The sequence below is a fragment of the Pan paniscus genome, chromosome 11, assembly GCF_029289425.2.
Source record: "Pan paniscus chromosome 11, NHGRI_mPanPan1-v2.0_pri, whole genome shotgun sequence".
Lineage (NCBI taxonomy): Eukaryota > Metazoa > Chordata > Mammalia > Primates > Hominidae > Pan > Pan paniscus.
The window spans coordinates 2,984,678-3,012,101 of NC_073260.2; the positions used below are offsets into that span (position 1 = coordinate 2,984,678).

Consider the following 27,424-nt stretch of genomic DNA (forward strand, 5'->3'; position numbering starts at 1 on the left):
CGTCTGAATTGCTAGACCCCTAGCCTTAGCTACAGGTGAAGGCCAGAGCTTTCCAGCAGTCACTCTGGAGCGGTCCTGCTGCCTAGCCCTATGCGCCTCCTGCTCCTGCTGGTTGGTGAAAGCAGGCTCTGGATTCTGTTGGCAGAGCTGACTTGAGACAGGGTGCTGTGGTTGGGAAGTGCCAGAATGAGGTTCTGAGTGTATAGGCAGCTCTGGGAGCCCTGTAGCAGCAGGATGGGGGCATCTGGCGAGGATGCCTCAGGCCACAGGCCTTCCCTGAGGCCCTTTGGGAGAGACAACATTTGATGGGGTGGGGGTCACAAAGGCCAGATCGCCAGGCGGGTCCCATCCACCAGATGCGTGTGAAGCGGGGTGGTCCCCTGGCCCTCATGCCAGCAGCTCATGGAGCAGGTGGGGCCCAGGGAAGCGCGGTGGGGATGGGCATGTGGGTTTTGCGCACCCCTCTCTTTTGATGTCTGTGTTTGAAGCGTTTGATAGAAGTTTAAAAATACAATTTGTGGTGCGGTATTTAGTGCCTGCCTTCTGCCTCCGGATTTCAAGCCCGATGCAGGGACTGAAACGAGGCGCTGGAGGAGCCCCCAGCCGCCTGGTTCCATCCCCTCCATCTGTTTCTTGCCAATCCCTAGCTCCCAGTTTGGCCTCACCTGGGCCTAGCCCTTTGCCACCAAAAGCCCACCTCCTGGGTAGGCAGGGCAAACCCCCTCCAGCTGATGCCCCTAGCTCACCCCAGGCTGGAGTGGAGGCCCCCTCAACTGGCTGGGCCCAGGATGTCTCTGCAGCACCGATACTTAGAAGCTCTCAGGAGCCAGGAACTGTAGGCCCCTGCCCAGCTCCCGGCCGAGTTAGCCCTGGCACGTTCCTGAAGGAATGAATGCCCACTTAGGGGAGTGCCCCGGGGCAGCTCTCCAGGCCAGGAGACCCCAGAGGGTGTGCACAGGTGACCAGGGAAACGAGTTTGTGTGGTGCGGGCCCCCACCCTCTGGCCTCAGTCTCCTGCACGTGCCTGGAGATCGGCCTGGCCTCGGCGGTCCTGAGCACGCAGGGCAGGCTGGGGAAAAAGCCTTTCACGTAGACTTTCTCATCCGTTGCTTAACCAAACCCCAACATGTCCGTTAACAGAGGATGAAACAAGCACAGAGAGGTCCAGCGATGGCCGAAGGTCACAGCCAGTAAGGGCCGGTCTTCCGGATCGTGACCAGGTGGCCGGGTGCCTGTCCCTGTCTGTCCCCTGCCTTAAGGTCCCGCGTCCACCCGCGCCCCTCCAGAGCGCGCGGAGGCGGCCCCCAGGGCGGCCGCGCGAGGGCAGCATCGAGCCGTTCGCCTCTCTAGTCCCGGCAGGCCACAGCGGCCGTCCCGGCGTGCCCCGCGCCTCAGGAGGCGGGACTTCCGGCGCGCGGCGCTCTTGTTCTGCAGCCGCCGGAAGCGTCGAGTCTGCAGTCGCCCGGGCGACGGCGGGGTCCGCGCGGGCAGGTAAGGTGTGCGCCTAGCAGGTGAGGCGCGGGTGGCGTCGGCAGCTTCAGGGCTCTCCCCGTGGAGGGGGCGCTGTCCCGAGGAGCGGATAGCCGAGGCCCGGGATGGGGGCGGGGCAGCGCCCAAAGTCGGGGAAACTGAGGCCCGGCGTGGCCCCGTCCGGTCGAGCCTGGGCGCGCGGGGATTCTGGCCCTGGGATCCCCTCGGCTGGGAGCGGGCTGCGGGCTCCGAGGAGGCTCCGGCGGGGCAGCCCCGGCTGCAGGGCGCCCGCGTGCGTCTCGGGGACTGCGCCGGCGATTCCGCGGTGGCCGAGCCTCGGAGGGGGTTTCCCCAGTTCCCGCAGCGAGCAGGAGGCGGAACTGGGCCTGGGCCGGGTCTGTCTCCCAAGCCAGTGCCTAAACGCCCATCGTCTTGGCGCATCCTGGGGTTCCCTAGGCCCAGCCGAGTCTGGGTGGCGTCCCCGCAGCTGGGGCTGGAGGGACCGCCTGCTGCGCTCCGTCTTGGTGGGCAGCCCTCATGACCAGCCCTTGGGAGAGGGGTACGGGGAGAGGGACAGCCCCTGATGTCAGTGGCTCAGCACGTGTGACTTTGACCTCCTTCCTGCTGATCATTGCTCACCTGAGCGACACGGGGAGGGGGAGGCAGCAGCCTCTTGCGTGAGGCTTCCAGAGGAAAGCGTCTCCGCCGGCCCGGAGGCGCTGAACCAGCCTGCGGTCGCTGCCAGCTCTGCCTCTGGCCGGCTGTTAACTGAGTTTACAGGTTCACAAGCATTTCGGGCATAAACAAGGGGCTTTGTGAAGGAGTGAGGGGACCTGGGCTGCTGATGCGGCTAACGGTGCTCGCGGGTGGATGCTTTGGTTTTGTTCCAGTTGGGCAGGGCCCCAGTCAGCCTCCAGCAGGGAGAGCCACGCCAAGGACGGGGGAGGGCGTTTCTCTTTGTTGTTGAGTGTTTTGGGCTCCCGGGTCTGTGCTAGTGATTCCTTTAGATTTTCTCTGCTAATGTTTCATTCTCCCACTCTCTCTCTAGCGTCCTTCTCCCTTCAGACTTCCTGGACCACAGTTCCTAAGAAAAAAGCTTGACAAACATTTGTTAGTGTCAGGCACTGCCACGTTCCAGGCGTTGTTCTGGATGTACAGAGAACAGCCAGCCTTCCCTTTGGGAGCTTCCTTCCCAACCATGCTGTTAGTGCCTGCCACCTGGGCAGTCTCAGTGTGTGTCTCTGTGAACGTTTCTCAAATGCCCTCTGTGGTCCGGCTCTGTGTCATGCGAGAGCAGGATGGCCAAAGTGGGTCACGGGCTGTGTCCTTGCCCTGTAGTGACTTTGCCGCTGCACCCCACACCTTCTACACTGGGTGGCCAGTTTCCATGTGGCTTGGTGTGGGAGCAGAGACGGGACAGTGGGGCCTGTCCTTGTTCATCCACTCCCTGCCTGTGCTGGTTGCAGCCTCAGAGCAGGCGGGAGATGTTCTTGGGGCTTAGGCTCCTGGCAGAGCACGTAGCAGGAGTTTGTGGGGTCTGAGGTTCCTGTCCCAGGGTTCCCTGATTCTGTGCCTGGCCTCTTAATCTTTCTCTGGGGAGCCCAGTGCCCACTGCCGAGCAGGCTCCTGCCATCCCCCCTGGGCGGGTGTGTCTGAAGGAGAATGGGATCCCGGCACGGTCTTGGTTTCTAACATCTCGGGGTGTGTTTTGGAGGCAGGCGGGAGTCATGGATGTAGATGCTGAAAGAGAGAAGATAACACAGGAGATCAAGGAGCTGGAAAGGATTTTGGATCCCAGCTCCTCGGGCTCCCACGTGGAGATCTCAGAATCAAGTCTCGAGTCAGATTCTGAAGCAGGTAAGCCCCTTGTACCTAGCCTCCTGGGGTCCTGGTAAGAACAGCTGGTCTGCCTCCTGGGTTCCTCTCAGGCACAGTAGGGTGTGATGGTAGCCGGGTGTGGTTTCTCGGGCCTGTAAACCCAGGGACTCCTGAGGCTGAGGTGAGAGCATTGTTTGATCCCAGGAGTTCATGTCCAGCCTGGGCAACGCAGCAAGACCCTGTCTCTAAAAATAATAATAATAATAATAAACGATGGCTGGTGCTGCTTGGACCAGACCCAATTTTTTGCCAACACTGGTGTCTGTCTGTACTCCAGCCAGAGAGCTTCTGACAATTCCTCCTTTGCTAGCCCCTGAACCAGCTGGCTGTGTGTGTACACTGGGCTCTAGGCATCCCAGGGTCTGGCCCTGGCCTCCTTGGGCCTGTGCAGGGCTTCTGGAGTGGACCATCCTGGGAGGAGGGGGCAGGCCTGGACCTCACAAGATGGCAGTCTGGACAGTCCATGCCTGGATGGTCAACACAGCTCACACCCCTAGGATCTCTTCTTCTCACATGTGCCCCTCCCCACGTACTCCCCACCCCAAGTGCTCCCCTCCCCACGTGCTCCCCTCCCCGCGTGCTCCCCACCCCGCGTGCTCCCCTCCCCGCGTGCTCCCCACCCCGCGTGCTCCCCTCCCCGCGTGCTCCCCTCCCCGCGTGCTCCCCTCCCCGCGTGCTCCCCACCCCGCGTGCTCCCCTCCCCGCGTGCTCCCCTCCCCGCGTGCTCCCCTCCCCGCGTGCTCCCCACCCCGCGTGCTCCCCTCCCCGCGTGCTCCCCTCCCCGCGTGCTCCCCACCCCGCGTGCTCCCCTCCCCGCGTGCTCCCCTCCCCGCGTGCTCCCCACCCCGCGTGCTCCCCTCCCCGCGTGCTCCCCTCCCCGCGTGCTCCCCTCCCCACGTGTTCCCCTGCCCACCCCACGTGCTCCCCTCCCCATGTGCTCCCCACCCCATAGGCTCCCCACTCCATAGCCTCCCCACCCCACAGCCTCTCCTCCCAACATGCTCCCCTCCCCACATGCTCTCCTCCATGCTCCCTTTGGCTTCTGAGCCTACCCCAACCCCACCAGCTGCTGCCCTGACAGGAGACCCCCCCAGCCTTGCTTCCCACCTCTCCCAGACCCAGGGCCTGCCTCTGAGGCAACCTGCTGTCTTTCTCCTGTGGTCAGGGCCTCTACGTCCGTGCCTCCCATCTGACCGGCTAAGCTCCTGAAGGAGAGGTCCATTTTCTGCTAAACTTTCCCTGTCTCTCTGGTAAAGATAGCTTGTGCCATCCAGTGAACCCTGTGTAGCTTTGTCCTGTGTGCCTGGAGGTCCCCAGTGTGTGGTCAGAGTCTTCTCTATCTGGCTAACCCGGCCTTGGTCCAGTGCCCACCCCGCTGTCAGGGAGGGAAGGTCCGCTCAGTGCCAGCCTCAGCCTGAGGCGCTGTCACTACCTCACAGCCCCAGGCCCTCTCCCCTCTGCCCAAGAAGCAGTGGTGAGCTGCGCCCCCACCCTGCCCAAGACGCTGGTCACCAACACGGTGTTGCTTGTGTTTCTGACAGATTCACCGCCTTCTGAGGACTTGGATCCTGCCGATCCCCCAATCTCGGTAACTGTTGGCCTGATCTGGCTGTGCCACTGGGTCAGGCCTGCCACCACCTTCCAAAGTAACCTGGGAGGGGGTGTGGTTTGAACCCATATTGGTTTTTCTGCATTATAAAAATGATTCACGTTTGTTATAAAAAAATTAAAAAGCATTTGCCGTTGAAATTGTCCCCAGAAATAACCACTGTTAACAGCTTGGTGATCACACCCTTTGGGTTTTTTCCGAGCTCATTGCTGTATGCCTCTGTCTCCTGTGTGGCATCTGTCACTTGCGGAAAGCTGTGAGTTGTGCACCTGGGTCCTGCCCCTCACAGCTCGCCTATCTGTGCCTCAGATTCCTGTGGGGCAGCGGGGACGTTTACAGCACAAGTCAGTTAACACGAGCAGCTATACAGAAATTAGCTGGTGCGGTGGCACGTGGCTGTGGACGCAGCTACTTGGGTGGCTGAGGCAGGAGGGTCACTTGAGCCCAGGAGGCTGAGGCTCCAGTGAGCTGTGATTGCACCACTGCACTCCAGCCTGGGTGATGGAGTGAGACCCTGTCTCAAAAAAAAAGAAAAATACACGAGCACCCAAACAGCACCTGGCAACTGCTCTGTGAGGCCAGTGATTATTTTATTAGCTGCCTTTTGTTTACTTTGGAAAACGTTGGCGATTTGCTGCTTCCTTTTTCTGCAAAGTTAGTGGGTACTGAGTTGCCTCATGTTTGCGTGGCTGTGTGGTTCACCTTCTGTGAGTGAGCACCCTGCCGTAGCCTGTGGGCACCTCACCTCCCAATGGGCATTTTCACTGCGTCCACTTCCTGGCTCTGCAGAGACTTTCTTCCCACACAGGCTTGCTCCCCGTGCTTTGCTGGTGATGCACACGACAGGGGCTCAGGACAGAGTTCAGGGTTCACAGGACGCCTGTGGTCCTGGAAAGCTGCCTGCTGCCTTGCAGCAGCCCCAGCCCTGGCGTGTTCCAGGTTGGAGGCTCTGCCTGCCGTGGGTTAGGAAAGGCGCACACAGGCCGCCTTGAGAGTGACAGGCTCCACTCCCAAACTCAGACACCCTCCCACTGCCCACCAGGGTCACTTCCTGCTTCCACATGGGGTGTTGCTATGCCAGAGCTGCCTCGGTGTCCCAGAGGCCCAGCGATGGGCGACTGGCTGCCGAGGACAGGGGAGCATCCATGTCTCATCTCTTCACATGCCATTTCTGGCTTGTAACCAGGAAGAAGAAAGGTGGGGCGAAGCCAGCAATGACGAGGACGATCCCAAGGATAAAACCCTCCCTGAAGACCCAGAAACCTGCCTGCAGCTGAACATGGTCTACCAGGAGGTCATCCAGGAGAAGCTGGCCGAGGCCAACCTGCTGCTGGCCCAGAACCGGGAGCAGCAGGTGGGATGGTCCTCGGCCCCCCGGTGCCCACACCTCCCCACCCCCAGAGCCCCTCACAGCTGGGCCTCCCAGGTCCAGGGCTCCCCAGCTCCCTGCCTCTCCTCTGCCCCGGGTCTCCTCCGCAGGGAGAGTCATTGCTGCTGGTCCACAGAGGGGTCCCTGCCTTGTGTCTGTCACAGGAGGAACTCATGAGGGATCTGGCTGGGTCCAAAGGCACCAAGGTGAAAGACGGCAAAAGCCTGCCCCCAAGCACATACATGGGGCACTTCATGAAGCCGTATTTCAAGGACAAGGTCACGGGCGTGGTGAGTGGCCGAGGCCCTGCTCTTGTCGGCAAGGCTCTGCACCATGGGAAGGGTTCTTGTCCCCAAGTCCTGCTGCAGGGAGTCGTGAATTCCTGTGAGTTCAAGATAACATTGGCCAACCTCCTTCAAACTGCCTCCTCCGTGGTGGGCAAGCTGCCCTCTGCTCTGCGCTGGGCTGCCAGGACTGCCCTGTGAAGCGATGAGCAAGCCCTCGTGGAGGTGCCAGTGTTGCCTGTGCGAGGCCTGACCTCATCAGGCCTCATGGAGTGGCCGGCAGGGTTGCACCCCCACAGCCTCACAAAACGGGAGAACAGGAGGCAGGGGGAGCCCGAGTCCTTTTGTGGGCTCTGGAGGGATGTGCTGGGCCTGCAGGGAGCACATGTGTGGCCTGTGCTTGTGGTGATGCCGTGCACCCTGACAGGGGCCACCTGCCAACGAGGACACACGAGAGAAGGCTGCCCAGGGGATCAAGGCTTTCGAGGAGCTCCTCGTGACCAAATGTAAGAGCCCTGGCCGGCCCTGCGGCACCCCTGAGCATGGGACACCTCCCCATGGCCCTCCTTTCCCCAGTTTCTCCCCAAGTTCTCAGACCTCTCTCTGTTGTGACCTCATGGCTCCTTCAGGCCTTGACCGCTGGGACTGGCCCCTTGACTCCTGCCTTTCCACACTGAGCAGGTCCTTTCCAGAACACCAGTCACGAGGGGCTGGCCAGGCCGCACCCCACCCTCTCGCTCAGTCTCCCCGCCCTTGTCTTGGGCCGCAAAGCCCTGCAGCCTTACGTGTGAGCTGGCGCCAGGCCTCGGGTGGAGCTCTGTCAGCTGGGTGGAGGGGCCACGTCAGTGGGCCTGGCGTGCTGCTTACTCGCTGTGGGGCCCCCCACCACTGCCTCGGGAAGTGCACACCAACCGTGGGGGCTGGGCCGTGGAGAGGATCCAGACCCCTAGTGATGATGCTATGGCTTCTCCTCAGGGAAAAACTGGGAAAAGGCCTTGCTCCGAAAGTCAGTGGTGAGTGACCGCCTGCAGCGATTGCTTCAGCCCAAGTTACTGAAGTAAGTCTAAAAACAAAAGTCAAAAACGGCCTTCAGGCTGGGCATAGGGCTCATGCCTGGAATCCCAGCACTTTGGGAGGCCAAGGCAGGAGGATCTCTTGAACCCAGTTCAAGCCCAGCCTGGGCAACATGGTGAGACCCCATCTCTTCAAAAAGTAAAAAAATTAGCTGGGTGTGGTGGTGCACACCTGTGGTCCCAGCTACTCGGGAGGCTGAGGTGGGAGGATCGATTGATCCCAGGAGGTCAAAGCTGCAGTGAGCCATGATTGTACCACTGCGTTCCAGCCTGGGTGACAGAGCGAGACCCTGTCTCAAAAACAAACACAGCAGCCTTTCCTGGCCAACAGGAAAAGCCAAGGCTGGTTGGTTTGGGCTTGGCAGAGGTTCAGCTTTAGCTGTATGCCCGTTCTCTGCAGCGGGTCTTGCCAGGCCATGGAGAGATGCTCATGCCTGGACTTTATGCCCCTTCCCCATGGAGGGGGCTTCCCCATGGCCGGGCGGGCGGCTAAGCGCAGGATCAGTCCACACAGCCACGATGAGGGGTGTGGCTCGGGGCATGGGGTCGGTCCACACGGCCATGATGAAGGGTGTGGTTCAGGCAGCTTCTCTGGGCTTCCCTTTCCCCATTCCTGAAACCTGCTGTTTGCTGATGGGGTGATAATCACGTGACCAAAGCAAGGCACAGCACAGCCTTACTGTCCGCACTTGATAGAAGGCGCTGCTGTCCTGATGACTTTGGTCAAAGACAGAGCTGCTCCCAGAGCCCAGAGACCCAGTAGCACCTGGTTGGCCACTCAACAGCACAGCAGGTCCCCACCTGTCTTCTGTGGGGCCACCATGAGCTCTCAAGGCAGAGGGGGTGCCTTTAGAATACAAGCTGTCAGGGCATCTCTGGGCACTGAGAGGGCTTTGGCCATGCCAGGGGTCCCGGGTCCCGCCTGCCCCCCGTGGCCTGATGTGCATGGTCAGGGTTTGCAGTGATGACAGTGGGTCTCTCCTCAGGCTCGGGGAGAGCTGGGTTTTCCTCCCTGGACTGCTCTGGGGAGTGGTTCTTTACTGTGGCCTCACAGCCTCTGGCCTCCTCACTGGGCACCAGTCAGGATATCTGCCTACGGCTGTGTCTCTGTGCCAGGCACAGGCTGGGAGCTGGGGCACTGAGGCTCCGGAGGGCTGTGGCGAGGCTCTGAGACATGGGGGCCAGCAGGCGGTAGCCTCTGTGTCAGCAGACACTGTAGCCCTTCCCACCCGGTGGCAGCCTGGAGGTGGGTGCTACAGCTTCCCTCATGGGTGAGGAGGCCGAGGCAGGGAGGGTGAGGGAGGCTCGGAATCTCTGCTGAGCTCACACTCCTTGCCCTGTAATGTGCAGAGAACCTGTCCCGCCCCGCAGCCCTCGTGCCCCAGCCCTTCTGCCTCTGCTCTGCTTTGCAGGCTCGAGTACTTGCACCAGAAGCAGAGCAAAGTCTCCAGTGAGCTGGAGAGGCAGGCCCTGGAGAAGCAGGGCAGGGAAGCCGAGAAGGAGATCCAGGACATCAAGTGAGGGGGGCCTCCCGGGAGGGTCCAGGGGAGCCCACAAGCCAGGCGTGGCGCCAATACCCTCATCCCTTCCACCAGCCAGCTTCCAGAAGAGGCCTTGCTGGGAAACAGGCTGGACAGCCACGACTGGGAGAAGATTTCCAATATTAACGTAAGTCAGGGGCAGGTCTGAGCCCCAAGTGGAGCTTGGAGCGCAGCTCCCTGTAGCCCGGGTGCAGTTGGAATTGGGTGGTAAGGCCACACCCTCCCTGGCAACAGGTTCTGCTGTGACCCCCCACCCACCCGGGTCAAGCACATGTCCCGCAGTCGGGAATGGCGAGTGGCCTCACGAGGGCCTTCACGCTGGTGCACGGCCCCCTTTCTGAGATGGTCTGGAGGGCTCCCGGCCTTGCATCTGGAGCCAAGTCTACATGTTTGGCTATGCAAGGCCTAGTGAGTTGGACGAAGATTGCGCTTACTTGCAGCCGTGGAAGCCTCCAGCTGGCGGAGAGCAACAGCTCAGCCTGGAGCTGCGTCTAGGGTGCCCCTGGGGTCAGTGGCCTGCAAGGCTGAGTGTCTCTGTCGGTGCAGTTTGAAGGCAGCCGCAGTGCAGAGGAGATCCGGAAGTTCTGGCAGAACTCGGAGCACCCCAGCATCAACAAGCAGGAGTGGAGCAGGGAGGAGGAGGAGCGGCTGCAGGCGATCGCGGCTGCACACGGCCACCTGGAGTGGCAGAAGATTGCAGAGGAGCTGGGGGTAAGGGCCTGGCCTGGACCCCAGGGGCCAGGAGACCTGAGGGCGTGTGGGCCCTATAGCGGGAGGCTGCTGGACGGGTGCGGGGTCCCCAGTGCTCACTCACCGCCAGGTTTCTGTGTTGCCACCTCCAGGCTGTGGCCCTGGGGAAGGAGCCTGCCCGGCCCTCTCTGCCACTAGGCCGTTGCCGCAGCTCCTCTGGGCCTTCCCGGTCCTCCAGGTCTCCCCATGCAGCGGTGCGTGCCCAGTTTACCAGAGTTTGTCTCCTTTCTTATTTCTAGTCTTCTTCTGTCTCTGTCAGCCTCGGGAGTTTATTCTGTTGATGTTTCTAAAGCGCTTTTTCCTCATGTGAGTTCTTGCCGCTTTTCTGGTTTCCTGAGTAAGGACTCAGTTCTTTACTGACTTGGGTCTCTTGTCTTGATAACGAGGCTTGTTAGGCCACCCTGAGAGTAGCTTGGCGTGAACTGTTCTTCTCATAGATTTCCAAAGTAGCTCTAGTTTCCATTTTTATTGCCTCTTTGGACCTAGGTGTATCTAGGAGTGTATGTTTCCATTTTTAAATAGTTGGATTTCTGGGAGTTCTTGTGGTGGTTCTTTATCTGAATTTGATTGGAACATGAACTAGGGGCGTGATGTATAAAATCTCCATTTTTCAAATATATTTTACTTTTTTATGGCAGAGCACCTGATTATAGCAGACCAAGCTAAACTTGCCAAAACTGTTTTTAAGAAAAAGGTATGTTCTCTGTAAGTAGGGCCTACTCTATATCAGCTATTAAATTGAGTTTGCCTTTAAAGATGCTTAATTCTGCCGGGCACGGTGGCTCACCCCTGTAATCCCAGCACTTTGGGAGGCCGAGGCCGGCGGATCACCTGAGGTCGGGAGTTCAAGACCAGCCTGGCCAACATGGAGAAACCCCGTCTCTACTAAAAATACAAAATTAGCCGGGCGTGGTGGCGGGCATCTGTAGTCCCAGCTACTCGGGAGGCTGAGGCAGGAGAATGGCGTGAACCCGGGAGGCGGAGCTTGCGGTGAGCAGAGATCGCGCCACTGCACTCCAGCCTGGGCGACAGAGCAAGACTCCGTCTCAAAAAATAAATAAATAAATAAATACAAATCAGTTTTTCTTCTATGTATATTTTACTGCTACATGGTTTGGTACACATAACTTTTTTTAATCGGGGTCTGCTTTCTTTTTTTCTTTTTTGTTTTTCATATTTTTTAAGTTCAGGGCTGTGTGTGCAGGATGTGCAGGTTGGTTCCGTAGGTGAACGTGTGCCATGGTGGTTTGTTGCATAGATCAGCCCATCACCCAGGGATTCAGCCCAGCTTGCGTTAGCTCATTAGCTCTTTTTCTTTCCTTTTTTTTTTTTTTTTTTTTTTTGAGACAGAGTCTCACTCTGTCGCCCAGGCTGGAGTGCAGTGGCACGATCTCAGCTCACCGCAAGCTCCGCCTCCCGGGTTCACGCCATTCTCCTGCCTCAGACTCCCGAGTAGCTGGGACTACAGGCGCCCACCACCACGCCCGGCTAATTTTTTGTATTTTTAGTAGAGACGGGGTTTCACTGTGTTAGCCAGGATGGTCTCAGTCTCCTGACGTCGTGATCTGCCGGCCTCGGCCTCCCAAAGTGCTGGGATTACAGACGTGAGCCACCGCGCCCGGCCCATCCCTGTATTTTCAGCCTTTTAACAAATTGTCATTTCCAAGTGTTTTCATGAAAGCAGCGTGCAGCTGGTTTTTGCTTTCCCACCCGCCTGACCAGCCTCTGGCTTTGTGGGAGGGTGGGTGTTCCTGGTGTCCTCCTGGGTCTGGTGTGTCGAGTCCGTTTTACTTTGTGGCCTCTTTTCCTTCCACTCTGTCTTGCTGGTTTGATGAAACTGTAAGTCCGGTTTTTCTCCTTGTGATTTTTGGGAATTCAGATGTCTTCCATCCATTAATGGCTTTTTCTCCTTGGAACACATAGTCAGACATGCTTCTCTGTTAATATCAGAAAGCGTGACGCCAGCATTTTCCCCCGCCAGATTCTTTCTCCTTCCAGGGAAGTGTTTTTAGTCACTGTCAAGAAAAGCCAGGCTAAGGCCTCAGTAGCCTCCCTCCAGCTTCACTCCAGCCACCCTCCAGCCCCCTTTGAGAGCTGCTGCTCTCAGCTACCCGAGCAGGGCCCAGCTCTGAATCCCGCCCCACCCCCTAGTCCTTTGCCTTCCCAACTCCTTCGGCAGGCTTGGGATAGGTGTGAGAAGGGTCTCTCTTTCCACTGGTTGGGAAGCGCCAGCTTGAGTGTAGGAGGATGGGTGAGGCCTCGAATGTATTATGTTCCCAGAAGCACTCTCTTGGGGGGCATGTGGGCGAGGCTCACACACGTTGACTAGGATTGCCCTGCAGCTTGCACACCCCGGGGTGGTGGTTTTGTTTGTGGTGAACGAGTCTCAGATAGACCTGTGATGTAGCGAGCTGGGAAGGACTTGGTGGGGAAGAAAGCCTTGGAAGCAAAACTCACAGCTCAGCGGCACCACATCCAGCCCTGCGTGCCCTCTGCCACCCAGCAGCTCACTTTCAGAAAAAGCAAACCTCAGAGCATATCTAGCCCTGTGTGCCCTGTGCCACCCAGCAGCTCACTTTCAGAGAACAGGGTTCAGGTAGCACTCATCAGCTCTTGGAAAACCCCTTGAGAAGATGAGTGAGGAAAAGATTTGGGCAGATGGTCCACTGTGTGGACTGAGGGTGGGTTTGCTGAGCCAAGCCACACAGGGAAGCTGGGAGAGTCATTTTGGGGCACTCTCTTCTGAGGGCGTCTCCTGAGACATGGACACCAAACCAAGGGCTGTCCCGTACCTCCTCCACCCCATACCCCTTAGCTGAGAGATACTCTAGAGCTCGAGAAGGGAGAGAAGGTGCTAGCAGCTGCATTTAGAGAGCATGCCACATGCAGAGCAGTGCGTCTCCCAGCCCTTGCCAAGCTGGGAGTTTCTGTTGAGTGAGTTGCAGTGTGGTTTTGGAGTCATATCAGTTTACCTATTGTGAATTTTTCTTAATATTTTCTTAAGTGAAGGTTTGATTCCTCTCTCACCTGGTCCTTCCTGGTCCTATTTAGTGAGTGTGGTGTCTTCCTACCGTGGGGTGCTCTCCATCAGCCCACAGGAGTCTGGGCGGAGGAGAGCTGGGGTCTGCAGAAGGGTCACCCCAGTGGCTCATGGGCCCACCTGTGCCCTGGGGCACTCAGAGCCAGATCTGGACATCCTGCCGTGCAGTAACACTCATTTGCTTTTGTTTGGGCCTGGGAAGACCAGCCGCAGCGCCTTCCAGTGCCTGCAGAAATTCCAGCAGCACAACAAAGCTCTGAAACGCAAGGAGTGGACAGAGGAGGAGGACCGCATGCTCACGCAGCTGGTGCAGGAGATGCGTGTCGGCAGCCACATCCCCTACCGCAGAAGTGAGGCCCCTCCACCCCAACGGCTCTCAGGCTGTCACAGGGCCCCATATCAGGACACTGGAGACTTGCAGGGAAAATTCACAGAGAAGCAACAAGACAGGCGAGGGCTTAGGCAGTCCTGGCTATTCCACAGTTCGCTTCTTGGTGACTCAAGTGACTTTTTTTTTTTTTTTTTTTTTGAGATGGAGTTTCACTCTTGTTGCCCAGGATGGAGTGCAATGCCATGATCTTGGCTCACTGCAACCTCTGCCTCCCGGGTTCAAGCGATTCTCGTGCCTCAGCCTCCCAAGTAGCTGGGATTACAGGCATGTGCCACCACGCCCAGCTAATTTTGTATTTTTAGTAGAGACGGGGTTTCACCATGTTGGTCAGGCTGGTCTCAAACTCCTGACCTTAGGTGATCCGCCAGCCTCTGCCTCCCAAAGTGCTGGGATGACAGGCATGACGTCACTGCACCTGGCCAAAGTGATTCTTTTCTATGTGACCCATCTGGAGGGTGGGTGTCTCGGCCCCACGGGACCCTGTTGTCCCTAGCTGTCTACCAAACAGAGGGTGGGTGTCTCAGCCCCACAGGACCCCTGTGTCCCTAGCTGTCTACTGTATGGAGGGTGTGTGTCTCGGCCCCACAGGACCTCCCTGTTCCTCTGTCCCTAGTTGTCTACTATATGGAAGGGAGAGACTCCATGCAGCTGATCTACCGATGGACCAAGAGCTTGGATCCTGGTCTGAAGAAGGGTTACTGGGCCCCGGAGGAAGATGCTGTAAGTGTGCGGGACCCTAGGAGAACTGGGCTCTGGGAAGGTAACGCGGCTGTGTTCAGCGGCTGCTGTGCCCCAGTGGTCCCTTCTCTGACTGGGTTCAGGGTGGGGAGGCTGCAGCCGTGCCTGCAGAGGCTTCACTTGTCTGCCTGTCCCTTCCTGCAGAAGTTGCTTCAAGCTGTTGCCAAATACGGGGAGCAGGATTGGTTTAAAATCCGGGAAGAGGTGCCAGGTAGGAGCGATGCCCAGTGCCGAGATCGGTGAGTCGCACAGCGCTGGGCGAGGGAGGGGCCCGTGTGGGTCGCTGACCAGGTGCACTCTGGTGTGGGCTGTGGGCGGGCTGGGTGACAGTGGCCAGCGCTGGGCGAGGGAGGGGCCCGTGTGGGTCGCTGACCAGGTGCACTCTGGTGTGGGCTGTGGGCGCTTGCTTGCCAGGGTTGGCCCGGCTGAGCTGTGTTTTCTAAGCCTGACTTCTGTATTGCTGTTTGCCGGAGCAACGCACGGGCTCCACTTGAGACAGCTCCCTGGGCGGCTTTTCCTGACCCTAGTTGTCTCAGTTCTCTCAGAATGCTGATAGGCAGGACCTCTGGGCACACAGCTGCAGCTCCCTCCTTTTCCTGCTTATTGTCCTTTCAAAAACAGCTTCGTTGAGATGATTCACACACTATGCGATGCGTGCATTTAAAGTGTATAGTTCCGAAGCTGGGCGCAGTGGCTCACGCCTGTCATCCCAGCACTTTGGGAGGTCAAGGCAGGCGGATCACTTGAGGCCAGGTCAAAACCCCGTCTCTACGAAACCCCATCTCTACTAAAAGCACAAAAATTACCCGGGCATGGTGGGGGTGGCGCCTGTAATCCCAGCTACTTGGGAGGCTGAGGCAGGAGAATCGCTTGAGCCTGGGAGGTGGAGGTTGCAGTAAGCTGAGATCACGCCACAGCACTCCAGCCTGGGTGACAGAGCAAGACTGTCTCAAAAAAATATTAATTAATTAATTAAAATGAAGTGTAGAAGGCCGGGTTCCGTGGCTCACGCCTGTAATCCCAACACTTTGGGAGGCCGAGGCTGGCGGATCACCTGAGGTTGGGAGTTTGAGACCAGCCTGACCAACATGGAGAAACCCCGTCTCTACTAAAAATACAAAATTAGCCGGGCGTGGTGGCACATGCCTGTAATCCCAGCTACTCGGGAGGCTGAGGCAGAAGAATCTCTTGAAACTGGGAGGCGGAGGTTGCAGTGAGCCGAGATCACGCCATTGCACTCTAGCCTGGGCGACGAGTGAAACTCCGTCTCAAAAAAAAAAAAAAGAAGTGTAGAGGTCAGTGGTTTTTAGTATTTAGTATTCATTGAGCTGTGCAGCCATCACCACAATCAATTGTAAAACATTTCATCACCCCAAAAAGCCATTCAACGACAAAAACAACCCAATCTAATCGCGGGCAAAGAACTTGAGTGGCCGTCTCTCCAAAGAAGATGCACAGATGGCCAGTGAGCACATGAAGAGATGCCCGGCGCCATGACTCATTAGGGAAGTGCAAGTCAAAACCACACACGCGTTGGGATGGCTGTTAATTTAAAAAAAAAAAAGTCAGCGTGTTGGCAAGGATGTCGAGAAATTGAAACCTTTGCGCGTTGTAAAATGGTCCAGCCTCTTTGGAAAGCATGGCAGTTCGTCAGCGAGTTAAACATAGAATTATACCCCCAAGATGGATAAGCATAAAACCCAAAAGAATCAAAAGTAGGAGCTCAGATACAACAATGTCCACAGCAGCATCATTCTCAAGAGTGAAAGGCCGGAAGCAGCCCAAGCATTCATCAGCAGATGAGTGGAAAATAAAATTTTCATACAAGGGAATATTATTTGGCCTTAAAAAGGGGTTGGCAGGGCTCGGTGGCTCATGCCTGTAATCCTAGCACTTTGGGAGGCCAAGGCGGACAGATCATGAGGTCAGAAGTTCAAGACCAGCCTGGCCAATATGGTAAAACCCTGTCTCTACTAAAAATACAAAAACTAGCCACGCATGGTGGTGGGCACCTGTAATCCCAGCTACTTGGGAGGCTGAGGCAGGAGAATCACTTGAACCTGGGAGTTGGTTGCAGTGAGCTGAGATTGCGCCACTGCACTCCAGCCTGGGCGACAGTGAGCCTCCGTCTCAAAAAAAAAAAAAAAAGGGAGTGGGATTCTCATATAAATACCGCATTTCTGTAAATTCTGATACAACATGGATGAACCCTGAAAACATTCTGAACATTTGCTTGCACTTTTTTACATAGATATCTGTTTATTTCTCTCAGCTATATCCTGCGAGTGAAATTGCTCGGTCAGGGTAATGCTGTGTTTAACCTTTTGAGGAATGGCCAGACTGTTTCCCAAAGAGGTTGAACCATTTCGTATTCCCACTAGCAATGTATGAGGGCTCCGGTTTTCCACACTCTCACCAGCACTTGTGATCTGTCTGTGATTCTAGCCGTCCTAGCGGGTGTGAAGTGGCGTCTTGTTGTGGTTTTGACGTGCACTTCCCTGTGGCTGATGTGGAGCCTCTTTTCATGTGGTTGGTGACTGTTCATAGAAATAGGTTTTTAGAGAAGTGTCTGTTGAAGTCCTTTGCCCATCTTTGACATTACTTGTCTAGTTATGACTGACTGGTAAGAGTTCTTCGTATGTTTGGGATATAAGTCCTTTATCGGACACGTGACTTGCAAACGTTCTCTCCCGGCCTGTACACTGTCTTTCTACTTTTTTCATGGTGTCCTTTGGGACACAAAAGCTTTAGCTTTTGATGAAGTCTACTTTATCTGTAGTTTTCTTTTGTTGCTTGCGCCTTTAGTGTCATATCCAAGAAACCATTCAAGAAGCTTGGGGCAGCAGCGGGCGGTGTCTCGGCATCTAAAACGTTCTCTGCTTTTCATGTCACGCTCAGGTATCTCAGGAGACTACATTTCAGCTTGAAAAAGGGTCGGTGGAATTTAAAAGAAGAGGAACAGTTAATTGAATTAATAGAAAAATATGGTGTTGGTAAGTTGCTGACAGTTTGTTCTTCTAGTTTCTTTTTTTGTTTTTTGTTTCTTAGAAAAGAGATCAAGATAAAGACAGAGCAAGCTCTGTCGTCCAGGCTGGGGTGTGGTGGTGCGACCATAGCCCACTGCGGCCTCAAACTTTTGGGCTCAAGCCATCCTCCCGCCCCAGCCTCCCAAGTAGCTGGGACTGCAGGTGTGTGCCACCACACCCGACGAGCTGAGTGTTCTGTAGCGAAGTCTTTGCTTATATTTGCAATGTCCCCTTAGAGTAAATCCTAGCTGTGGTATTGCCACGTTCAAGGACACACCAGATACTATGGCTCTGCCCTGTGAGAGCAGCACCCATGCTCCTCCCGCTGCCCCACACTGTGTGAAGAGCGGGAATCGTGGGAGATGGCTGGTGCGGAAGCCTGCGGAGAGCAGATATGTGAGGGCCGTGGTGTGCGCTTAGGACGATTTTTCCTTCTCAGTTACATGTTTGGCAGAACTTTCCTAAGGGGCTGAGCATCCAATGAGAATCAGATGCTGCCAAATTGTAGGCGCCCAACATGCTTGACCCCTGGTTCTTGCCCAGCGTGAGAGTGCACAGGAGGCCCCACTCTGATGGGGCCACGGCGAGTCTCCTGGGGAACAACAAGCCTGTCCTGGGGAAGAATCTTTGGATGAAGGCATTTCCATGGGGTTTGGCTTTTGCAGGTCACTGGGCAAAAATAGCTTCTGAGCTGCCCCATCGGTCTGGCTCCCAGTGTCTGAGCAAGTGGAAGATCATGATGGGGGTGAGCCACTCGCTCCGTCTTTATCTGAAACCAGACAACGGCCTGGTCAACTGCGGGGGTCCAGCAGGCAGGAGGAGGGGAGGGGGGCGTTCGGTTTCTGGTCTTGGCATTTCTTCTTCTGGGTGGCCAAGGGCAGAGGGAGACCCTGCCTCGGCAGCGGCTGCCCTTGACCCCGGAGGCGCCCCCGCTTGGGCCTCTCCCCAAAGGGCTGGCCTGCTTGCTGCCATCATGGGTGAACCGGGCTTGCCAAGGCCTCTAAGTAGCTCTTTCCTCCCCTCAGAAGAAGCAGGGTCTCCGGAGGCGGCGGCGGAGGGCCCGTCACAGCGTCCGATGGAGCTCTAGCAGCAGCAGCAGCAGCGGCAGTGGCAGCAGCGGAGGGGGCAGCAGCAGCAGCAGCAGCGAGGAGGACGAGCCAGAGCCAGAGCAGGCGCAGGCCGGGGAGGGTGACAGAGCGCTGCTGTCCCCACAGTACATGGTCCCGGACATGGATCTGTGGGTTCCTGCCAGGCAGAGCACCAGCCAGCCATGGAGAGGAGGGGCAGGGGCCTGGCTGGGAGGCCCCGCTGCCTCCCTCAGCCCTCCCAAGGGGTCCAGTGCCAGCCAGGGCGGCAGCAAGGAAGCTTCCACCACAGCCGCGGCTCCTGGAGAGGAGACGAGTCCGGTGCAGGTCCCTGCCAGGGCCCATGGCCCTGTCCCGAGGGCTGCACAGGCCTCCCACTCAGCAGACACTCGCCTGGCAGGCGCAGAGAAGCAGGCCCTGGAGGTAGGCCCCGGCCCCAGGTGTGCCACGGGAAGTGCAGTTTCGGCACTCGCTCGCCAGGGCTGACGCTCGGGGATAGTGCAGCAGCAGGGGCCCCAGGGTTCGTGCGCATCAGAACGTGCTACTTCTGGCTGAGCTCTGGAGAGCTGTGCGTGAGGGGGACTGTTGGGGAAGCCTCCATTTTTCCTCGCTTGTTGACCGTTTCAGGGGTATGGCTGAATGGGCACTTGGACCTGGAGGCATTTCTGAAACATTTCACCCCCAAGCCAGGGTTGGGGAGGGCAGAGGCAGCAGTCGGAGGAGCCCCTCCTCCCTCCTCGTGAGCCTGTGCACCTGGAGGCCCTCCCTGGGAAGGGCCTGTCCACCCGCTTGGGACCAGCCTGGCTTGTGGTGTGTCTGCTTGTCTTGGCTGGTCTTCACCGTGTCAGGCCCATCTCTGGCCGTGTCTGTGGGAGCAGTCAGAGTTGAACAGGCTGGTCTGTCCTGGGAGTCATTGGCAGGGACAGTGGACACTGAAGCTACTGGCAGAGCCAGGTGCATGGGGCTCGCTGCTGCACAGCCAGCATCTCCCTAGGCCGGGGCATCACCTGGAAGGGCTGCTGCTGTCAGCCTGAGGAACTGGCTGGGGGGCATGGGACCCTGTTAATGTCCCAGGAGCCAGGCCTAGCTGGGAGGCCCTGCCTGGGGAACCCACGCTTCCCATGGTGGACGTTCCCATGAGGCAGAGCAGAGCTGTACACAGCCACGCTTTGGAGCCTGGGTGAAGAGACAGTCGCGTGTGGGCAGCGAGGGGAGGGCCCCCGTGTGTCCCGTACACCCCGCGTGCCTCGCCTCAGGCAGCTTTCTCATCAGGGTGGGAGGCGTCTGCTGACAGTGCCTGTGGAGACCGTGCTGAGGGTGCTCAGGGCCAACACGGCTGCTCGGAGCTGCACACAGGTGAGGCCTGCTGCAGACACCCACACGCACGCCACCACGCGCCCCGCCCTGGTCTGAGTGATTCCTCTCCCCGCCGATCATGCCCTGATGGGGGTGGAGGGCAGCACTGGCCACTGGGCAGGGTCCACTCCGGGGGCCGAGCCTGGCCGTGGGCCCCAGGTGCTGCCTTCTCCTTACAGAAAGAGCAGCTGAGGCAGCCACCCCTGCCCACCTCATCCCCAGGGGTCAGCTCTGGTGACAGCGTGGCCCGATCCCATGTGCAGTGGCTACGGCACAGAGCCACCCAGAGTGGGCAGCGGCGCTGGAGACACGCTCTGCACCGGAGGCTCCTGAACCGCAGGCTGCTGCTGGCTGTGACCCCTTGGGTAGGGGACGTTGTTGTGCCCTGCACACAGGCTTCCCAGAGACCCGCCGTAGTGCAGACTCACGGTATGGCCTGGGGCTCCTCTGGGAGCATCCTGGGGGCGAGGGGTGAGGATGAAGAGTACATCCAGCCTAGGAGACGGTGGCTACTGGGGGAAGTGGCCTCAGCAGGGGAGTCTTTTTGGGGTGGGCGCCACCTCTGGTCAGCTTCCCATCCCTGAAGGTTTCCAGGACACCCAGTCACAGCCAGCCCTCCCTCCCTACCCCACCACTCTTCCTGGGCCAAGCATGTGGCAGCTTGGTGGTGACAGGGCTCAGAGGGCCCACCCTTGTCCAGCCGTGGCTGTAGATGGTGACAGGGCTCACAGGGCCCACCCTTGTCCAGCCGTGGCTGTGGATGGTGACAGGGCTCACAGGGCCCACCCTTGTCCAGCCGTGGCTGTGGGGTGCTGGTTCCAAGGCCTCCCCTCCCACCCTGGCCTGGCTCCCAGAGCCGCCTCGAAAGGCACGTGGGAGCTGGGGCTGCTTTCCACCCATCCCCCTGTGCCCATGGGAGCTGGGGCTGCTTTCCACTTGTCCCCCTGTGCCCGCAGCGGATGGCCTCAGGGAGCAGCTGCAGCAGGCCCGCCTGGCCAGCACCCCTGTGTTTACCCTGTTTACCCAGGTAAGCTACTTGGGCAGAGCTTCGTTTTCCTTTGCCTTGTAAAAAGTTTTTGGTGAAGTTTTGAAATCTGCAGTAGATTCATTCCTTAAAGTCTAGCTATCTAAAGTTTTCTAGCCTTGAAAATGCACTTTTCATGCCTTACACTGTTAGCAAGTGAATGTGGAAGGGGTGCCAGCTACAGCGCACACTGCCCCCATCGGGCTAAACAGTGTCCAGGGAAGGGGGTCCCCGGGGCCCCAGTATGAGTGGAAGATGCCGGGGGAGGAGAGCAGGCGTGGGTCTCATGGGAGGCCATCCTGGATGTCCACAGCCTCATGGCCTCCCCTGCATCTGCATCAGAAGGGCAGGAAGGCTGAGGGTCTCAAGGTAGCCGCCCCACCCTCAGGGCTGCCCCAGGTTCTGCCTAGGCCTCTGGAGCTTCGGAGCTGCTCCTGAAAGCAGCTATGGTTAGGTCGCCTCCCATGTCCCGCAGCTGTTCCAGATCGATACTGCCGGCTGCTTGGAGGTCGTCCGAGAGAGGAAGGCCCTGCCACCCAGGCTGCCCCAGGCTGGTGCTCGGGACCCACCAGTGCATCTTCTGCAGGTAGCAGGCACTTGGGGTGAGAAGTGAGGATGGCCACTGCCCGCCCCGGCGTTGGAGTGGGTTTCCACGGAGGCTTGCTGCCCGCCCCACCCGCTCCACCGCAGCCCCTCAGGGAGGCATCTGCACTTCCCACCTGAGAGGACGCAGCCTTGAGAGGCCCTGGTGAAGTCAGGAAGGTGCAGGTCGGGGCTGACACTGGGGCCCACGTACCTGTTTTCCCCCATAGCCCCGCTGGGCGGTCATGGACATGGGCGCTGTCTGCCGGGGATGCCTGGTTCTTGCCTTTCTGCTCCAGAAACCAAACTCACAGAAGTTCAGCGAGGCCTCCTCACCCCTGAGCCCCGTCACCTGGGGGTGGGGTGACAAAGCAGTGTCACTCATTGGAGGAGCAGGAACAGCAGTGGGGTACCCCTGGGCCTCTGTGCTTCCAGCCCCCCCGCCTCTCCCTGCAGACCCCACCCTGCCCCCAACCCCCCAGAAGAGCTCTTGAGGGCACCCTTAGGAGGAGCTGCACTGGCAGGGGGAACAAGGCCAGGCCTTTGCCTGCTGCGCCACACGCTTGGCTCCTTCTGTGGCCCCGGAGTTCCTACAGAGGCGTGTGGGAGGCCAGCACCAGCCCTTGGGGCCTCGTCCCATTTCAGGGAGTGGCAGGGGATAGTCCAGATGCTAGGAGAGGTGGTCCAAGCCAGCAGAGGACACCTGAGCTGCTGACTCTCCTCTCCTTCATTTCCAGGCATCCTCAAGTGCCCAGAGCACCCCAGGTAACTCTGCTTCTCTGCCCTGGTGGGGAAGAGACCTAACCTGGCCCTGGCGGGGAAGAGGCCTAACCTGGCCCTGGCTTTCACCCGCAGCCCCCAAGCAGCACAGCCTGTGGCCCCTGGTGACAGAGCTCCCTCGAGTCCCACCACAGGGACGAGAGTCCGGCTGGGCCAGCTTGGAGCTCCCTGGGCTCCCCTTGCAGCCCTAAGGCTTCCCCAGCATGGGGCCCAGACGCAGGGGTCGTCTGGAGCGAGCATCTGCCCATGCCCAACGCCGGCAAGCTGGGCTGCCGGCTGATCTCAGCTAGCATTAAATGGGCTGGGTTTCCCAGAGTGCCCACTGCCCTGGCTTTGGCCGGAGCATTGCCATCTGGGGTAGCCACTGTGACTTGGGAGACCCAGGATGTGCTGCTTGACCCTCTCTTGGCTCAAGACCCCAGGCTCCCCACATGGTCCCTCCTGATGAGGGGATGGCAGCGAGGGGCTGTCCCTGGGCCAGATGCCTGGGGCTTATCAAGTGTGGGTCTTTCCTCCCCACAGGCCACCTCTTCCCAAACGTGCCGGCTCAAGAAGCCTCAAAGAGTGCCAGCCACAAAGGGAGCCGAAGACTGGCGTCCAGCCGGGTGGAGCGCACCCTACCCCAGGCGTCCCCGCTGGCTCCAACCGGCCCCCGGCCCAAGCCCAAGACTGTGTCGGAGCTGCTTCAGGAGAAGCGGCTTCAGGAGGCCCGTGCCAGGGAGGCCACCCGGGGCCCGGTGGTGCTCCCGTCCCAGCTGCTGGTCTCCTCGCCTGTGATCCTCCAGCCTCCTCTACCACACACCCCACACGGCCGCCCAGCCCCGGGTCCCACTGTCTTAAATGTACCGCTCTCTGGGCCTGGGGCCCCCGCAGCAGCCAAACCTGGCACTTCTGGCTCCTGGCAGGAGGCTGGGACTTCAGCCAAGGACAAGAGACTCTCCACCATGCAAGCCCTGCCCCTCGCTCCTGCCTTCACAGAGGCCGAGGGCACAGCCCCTGCTGCTTCCCAAGCCCCTGCCCTGGGCCCCGGCCAGATCTCTGTGAGCTGCCCAGAGAGTGGTCTCGGACAGTCTCAGGCCCCCGCTGCATCCCGGAAGCAGGGCCTGCCTGAGGCGCCACCCTTTCTCCCCGCAGCCCCCAGCCCCACCCCACTGCCCATCCAGCCCCTCAGCCTGACGCACATAGGAGGGCCACATGTGGCGACCAGTATCCCCCTGCCTGTCACCTGGGTGCTCACAGCCCAGGGGCTTCTCCCTGTTCCTGTGCCAGCTGTGGTGAGCCTGCCCAGGCCAGCAGGGACCCCTGGCCCCGCAGGGCTGCTGGCCACTCTGCTGCCTCCCCTGACCGAGGCTCAGGCAGCCCAGGGCCCCAGGGCCCCAGCGTTGAGCAGCTCTTGGCAGCCCCCAGCCAATATGAACAGGGAACCGGAGCCTTCCTGCAGGACAGACACCCCAGCCCCTCCCACACACGTCCTCTCCCAAAGTCCTGCAGAAGTGGCTGGCAGTGTGGCCTTTGTCCCTGGAGAGGCCCAGGTGGCCAGGGAGATACCTGAGCCCAGGATGTCCTCCCACGCTGACCCTCCTGAAGCAGAACCCCCTTGGTCCGGGAGGCTGCCAGCCTTTGGTGGTGTCATCCCAGCAAGTGAGCCAAGGGGGACGCCGGGGTCCCCCTCAGGGACACAGGAGCCCAGGGGGCCTCTGGGCCTGGAGAAGCCGCCCCTGCCCCAGCCTGGGCCTGAGAAGGGGGTCCTGGACCTGGAGAAGCCGCCCCTGCCCCAGCCTGGGCCTGAGAAGGGGGCCCTGGACCTGGAGAAGCCGCCCCTGCCCCAGCCTGGGCCTGAGAAGGGGGCCCTGGACCTGGGCCTGCTGTCCCAGGAGGGCGAGGCGGCCACACAGCAGTGGCTGGGGGGCCAGCGGGGGGTGCGTGTGCCTCTTCTGGGAAGCAGACTGCCTTACCAGCCCCCGGCCCTGTGCAGCCTGCGAGCTCTGTCCGGTCTCCTGCTCCACAAGAAGGCCCTGGAGCACAAGGCCACCTCCCTGGTGGTGGGGGGCGAGGCTGAGCGGCCGGCCGGAGCACTGCAAGCCTCACTGGGGCTGGTGCGGGGGCAGCTCCAGGACAACCCGGCCTACCTCCTGTTGCGGGCGCGGTTCCTGGCAGCCTTCACCCTCCCTGCGCTCCTGGCCACCCTGGCCCCCCACGGCGTCCGCACCACCCTCTCAGTACCTTCGAGGGTGGGCTCAGAGAGTGAGGATGAAGACCTGAGCGAGCTGGAACTCGCAGACAGGGACGGGCAGCCGGGCTGCGCGACAGCCACATTCCCCATTCAGGTAGGGTGGGCGCCCAGCCCCACTTCCCCATGGCAGGTGGCGGTCCCTGGGGTGCCCTCGCCTGCCTGGAGCAGTGGGGTGGGGGCTGGTGGAAGTTGCGGGCAGGAAGGCTGGCTGCTGGGTGTCTTAGGAGGAGGAAGCTGGCTCCTGGCCTGCCCAGTTGCGTGTAGATTCTGCAGAAGTGGCCTCCCTTTGGGGCAGTGTGGAAAAGGGGAGAAAAGAGGCCTTATTCTCATGCAGGAGTCTCCGGCCATCCTGATGCTGCCCAGCCAGGTGGCCTTGTCTGAGCGAGAAGCTCTGGGACAGACGCTGACCTGGCTCTGAGCTGCACATGCCACACACACGTGTGCTCCCAGGGTGGGCCATGGGCACAGTGGAGGGTGGCGGCTGTGTTTGTCTCTGGCTTTCTGGGGTCCCAAAGGTCCCTCTCTGCTGTCACCTCTCTGAGTGTCCTTGGGGAGAGTTTTCCAAGCTCTGTAGGTGAAACCATGTTTGGAACCCTGGAAAGCATGTGGAGCTGGGGCCCCAGAGAGGCCTCCTCCCCTGGTGCCAGGGTGCCCACTTGCAGCAGCCGGGAGGCTGGCCTCCCTGAGAAACCACCAGAAGCAGGCAGCCTCAGCTGGACCTGTGGGCCTGTCGTAGGGAGTGTGGCAGAGGGCCTTCCATCTCTCCCCCGGGTTGTGTCTCGCAAGTCCCTGGGCTGAAGTGTGGGAGGAAGCAATGTCCAAGAGTGGGGGAGGACCCCGGCCAGCCAGGGGAAGAGGCCCTCTGTGCCCCATCCGTGTACAGCCGCCTGCCCTGCCCGGGTGTGATGGCTGTCCCATGGGGGAGTGGGAGGCCGACCACACGGATGGCTTAGACGGGGTCAGAGCCCCCGAGGGAGGGAGAGCACAGTCACCTGTGGCCCCAGGAGTGCCTGGAACAGCTCCCGCCCGAGCTGAGGGTGCCCTGTTCCAAGTGGGACACTCACCCACAGGGCCCCTCCTCACTCCCGTCCCTTCCCCATCCATCATGGCTCGGGGGTGTCACTCTTGTCCCCACTGCCTGGATTTTCTTTCAGGGAGCCCCAGACTCTGGTAAATGCTGTGCCTCCTCCTGCCTGGATGCTTCTAATGACCCTGACGACCTGGACGTGCTCAGAACCCGGCATGCCAGGCACACCCGGAAGCGGAGGCGGCTAGTGTGAGCAGCAGGTGAGTCTTGAGTGGGGAGGCCACTGCCCTACAACCCAGGGGACAGAGTGGTGTCCGGATGGCAGGGGGCCTTGCCTCTGCTCGGCTCTTTGGCGCTCACAGCAGGTGTGCTGGGTTAGGTGGGCAGGTCCAGGGTCATGGAGGCCCTCCATGGGGAGAAGTCATTTAACCCACATCCTTCCTGCTAGCCACCCGTGCCTCGGGCCTTGGCACCACTGTGCCCTGACTGTAGGCTCATTCCCTGCCTTTGTTGGGGTCTGGGCTTCTCCCTGGCCGCTGTGCTGTGGTGGTGCCCTGTTCCCGTGCATTGCTGCGTCGTCTTCCAGCTTGTAAAATGATCACCATCCCCAACCGCAGCCACCAGGCTGGCTCTTCACTGCTGGAGCCCTGGTGCCCTGGCCTGGCCCTTGGCGCATGTGGGTCAGGTTTACCAAGCAGGCTGGGCGCGGCCGGCGCTGGGGTCGTCTTGGTTCCTGTTTGTCTGTCCCAGCCCTACTTGGGGTCTGGCTGGGGTCAAGGGCACCCCCCACCTGGTGTTCCTGTGTTCCAGGACAAGCACTTTCTCAGAAGCCCGTGGCCCTGCTGACAAGAGACAGCCCACCCCCAGCCTGCAAGAGAGGCAGCCAGAGGCCACGTATCTGCTGGCCGCTGACCGACCAGGTCCGCAGTGAACAGAGGCGGGCCTGCCGACTGACTGTGTGGCATGGAGCATGGCTGTTCCCCAAGTGCACACCTGAACACTTGGGGGAATAAAGTTCTGTTTTTAATTGTGGAGCTGGACACAGGCTGTTGTGGTTTTGTTGTCCTGAGGTACCGGGCAGTGTACAGGGACCCCCCACCTGGCTGGGGTGAGGCTGCTGCCTGGTGGCTGAGGCACCCTAGCGCAGGCAGTTCGGGGACAAACGGTGCTGGGGGCCCAGAGCTGGGGTCCTGGAGGCCTCCCGTACCCCGGCTGCCCTCGTGTCAGAGAAGCAGGCTTTCTTTCGCCCATTTCCTGGAAAGCATCTGTGGCTTTGTCCTTCAGGCTAGCCGGCATCCTCCCCAGATGGCTGCCAGCCCTCGCGCTGCCCTGGCTGACCCAGGGGGTTCCCTGGAACAGATGACCTGCCTACCCCGACACGGCAGCAGCCCCCCGCCAACTTCCACTGTTCCTTTTGCATGGGCCTTTATTGGCATAAGACTAGCCCCCATTTTCTCTGTCTGTCTCCTCGCTCCCTTTCTTTTGTCTCTGTGGCAGCAGCGCCCCCAGGCCCTTGGCTATCTGGGCTTTGATCCTTCACTGGAGCCACTGTGGGGCCTCAGCCCTGGGCACCTGGCAGACGGGACGGTCCCATGGCCGACCTCACTCCTGAGTATGTGTTGCTGTGCCTGGTTCTCTAGTCTGGTGCCTAGTCTGGGGGCTACTCTGACCTGTGGGTTATTTAGCGGTATATTATTTAATTTCCAAATATTTAGGGATTTTGCCGGTATCTGTTACCGATTTTTAGCCTCCGATATGGTTAGAGAACATGGTATGTGTGTTCACTCCTACGGACACACACCACAAGGAAGTCACTGAGGTCCTCGTTTTACAAGCTGGGGAAACACTGGGTCATGAGGGCCTGGCGCCAGCTCCGGTCCGCTCCCTGGCAGGGCCCAGGATGGCCCCTGCCTGCACACTCGCTCATGCTGATGGTGAGGGGCCCAGCAGGGGCACGGCCCCCTGGAATGTGGCATTCCCGAGAGCCCAGGAGGACCCCTAACTGTCAGCTCCTTAATGTGTGATGTCAGACGTTGTCCGCGCAGAGGCCTGAGGGCTGGAGGCTGAGAACGGTTAGGCAAGCTCCACACCAGCTTCCTGGCCTTCCAGCCTGGCGGCCCCTTCTCGAACCTGTTGGGTGCCAACTCAGTTCAACCAGCTTTACCGGG

At 59.5% G+C, this 27,424-nt stretch overlaps 1 protein-coding gene across 6 annotated transcripts; it reads left to right on the plus strand.

The window, feature by feature from the left end:
• Window positions 1–1,370: 1,370 nt before the first annotated feature.
• Window positions 1,371–26,296, plus strand: SNAPC4 (small nuclear RNA activating complex polypeptide 4). 6 transcript variants are annotated; one of them, XM_034929512.3, is made up of 24 exons: window positions 1,371–1,491; window positions 3,189–3,327; window positions 4,890–4,936; window positions 6,144–6,311; window positions 6,491–6,616; window positions 7,038–7,116; window positions 7,586–7,667; window positions 9,096–9,200; window positions 9,279–9,351; window positions 9,771–9,935; window positions 13,217–13,364; window positions 14,019–14,125; window positions 14,288–14,382; window positions 17,042–17,136; window positions 17,835–17,914; window positions 18,195–18,677; window positions 19,527–19,610; window positions 19,790–20,039; window positions 20,567–20,637; window positions 21,110–21,220; window positions 21,954–21,981; window positions 22,519–24,323; window positions 25,384–25,516; window positions 26,067–26,296. In XM_034929512.3, exons 2-23 carry the CDS (start codon window positions 3,198–3,200, stop codon window positions 25,507–25,509), a joined length of 4,458 nt encoding a protein of 1,485 aa, XP_034785403.1. In that variant the 5' UTR covers window positions 1,371–1,491; window positions 3,189–3,197; the 3' UTR covers window positions 25,510–25,516; window positions 26,067–26,296. The 6 variants fall into 6 exon arrangements, with proteins under 6 accessions (XP_034785403.1, XP_063450183.1, XP_014201830.2 ...); XM_063594113.1 differs by having other exon boundaries at window positions 19,874–20,039; XM_014346344.5 differs by having other exon boundaries at window positions 1,396–1,491; window positions 3,185–3,327.
• Window positions 26,297–27,424: the final 1,128 nt, after the last annotated feature.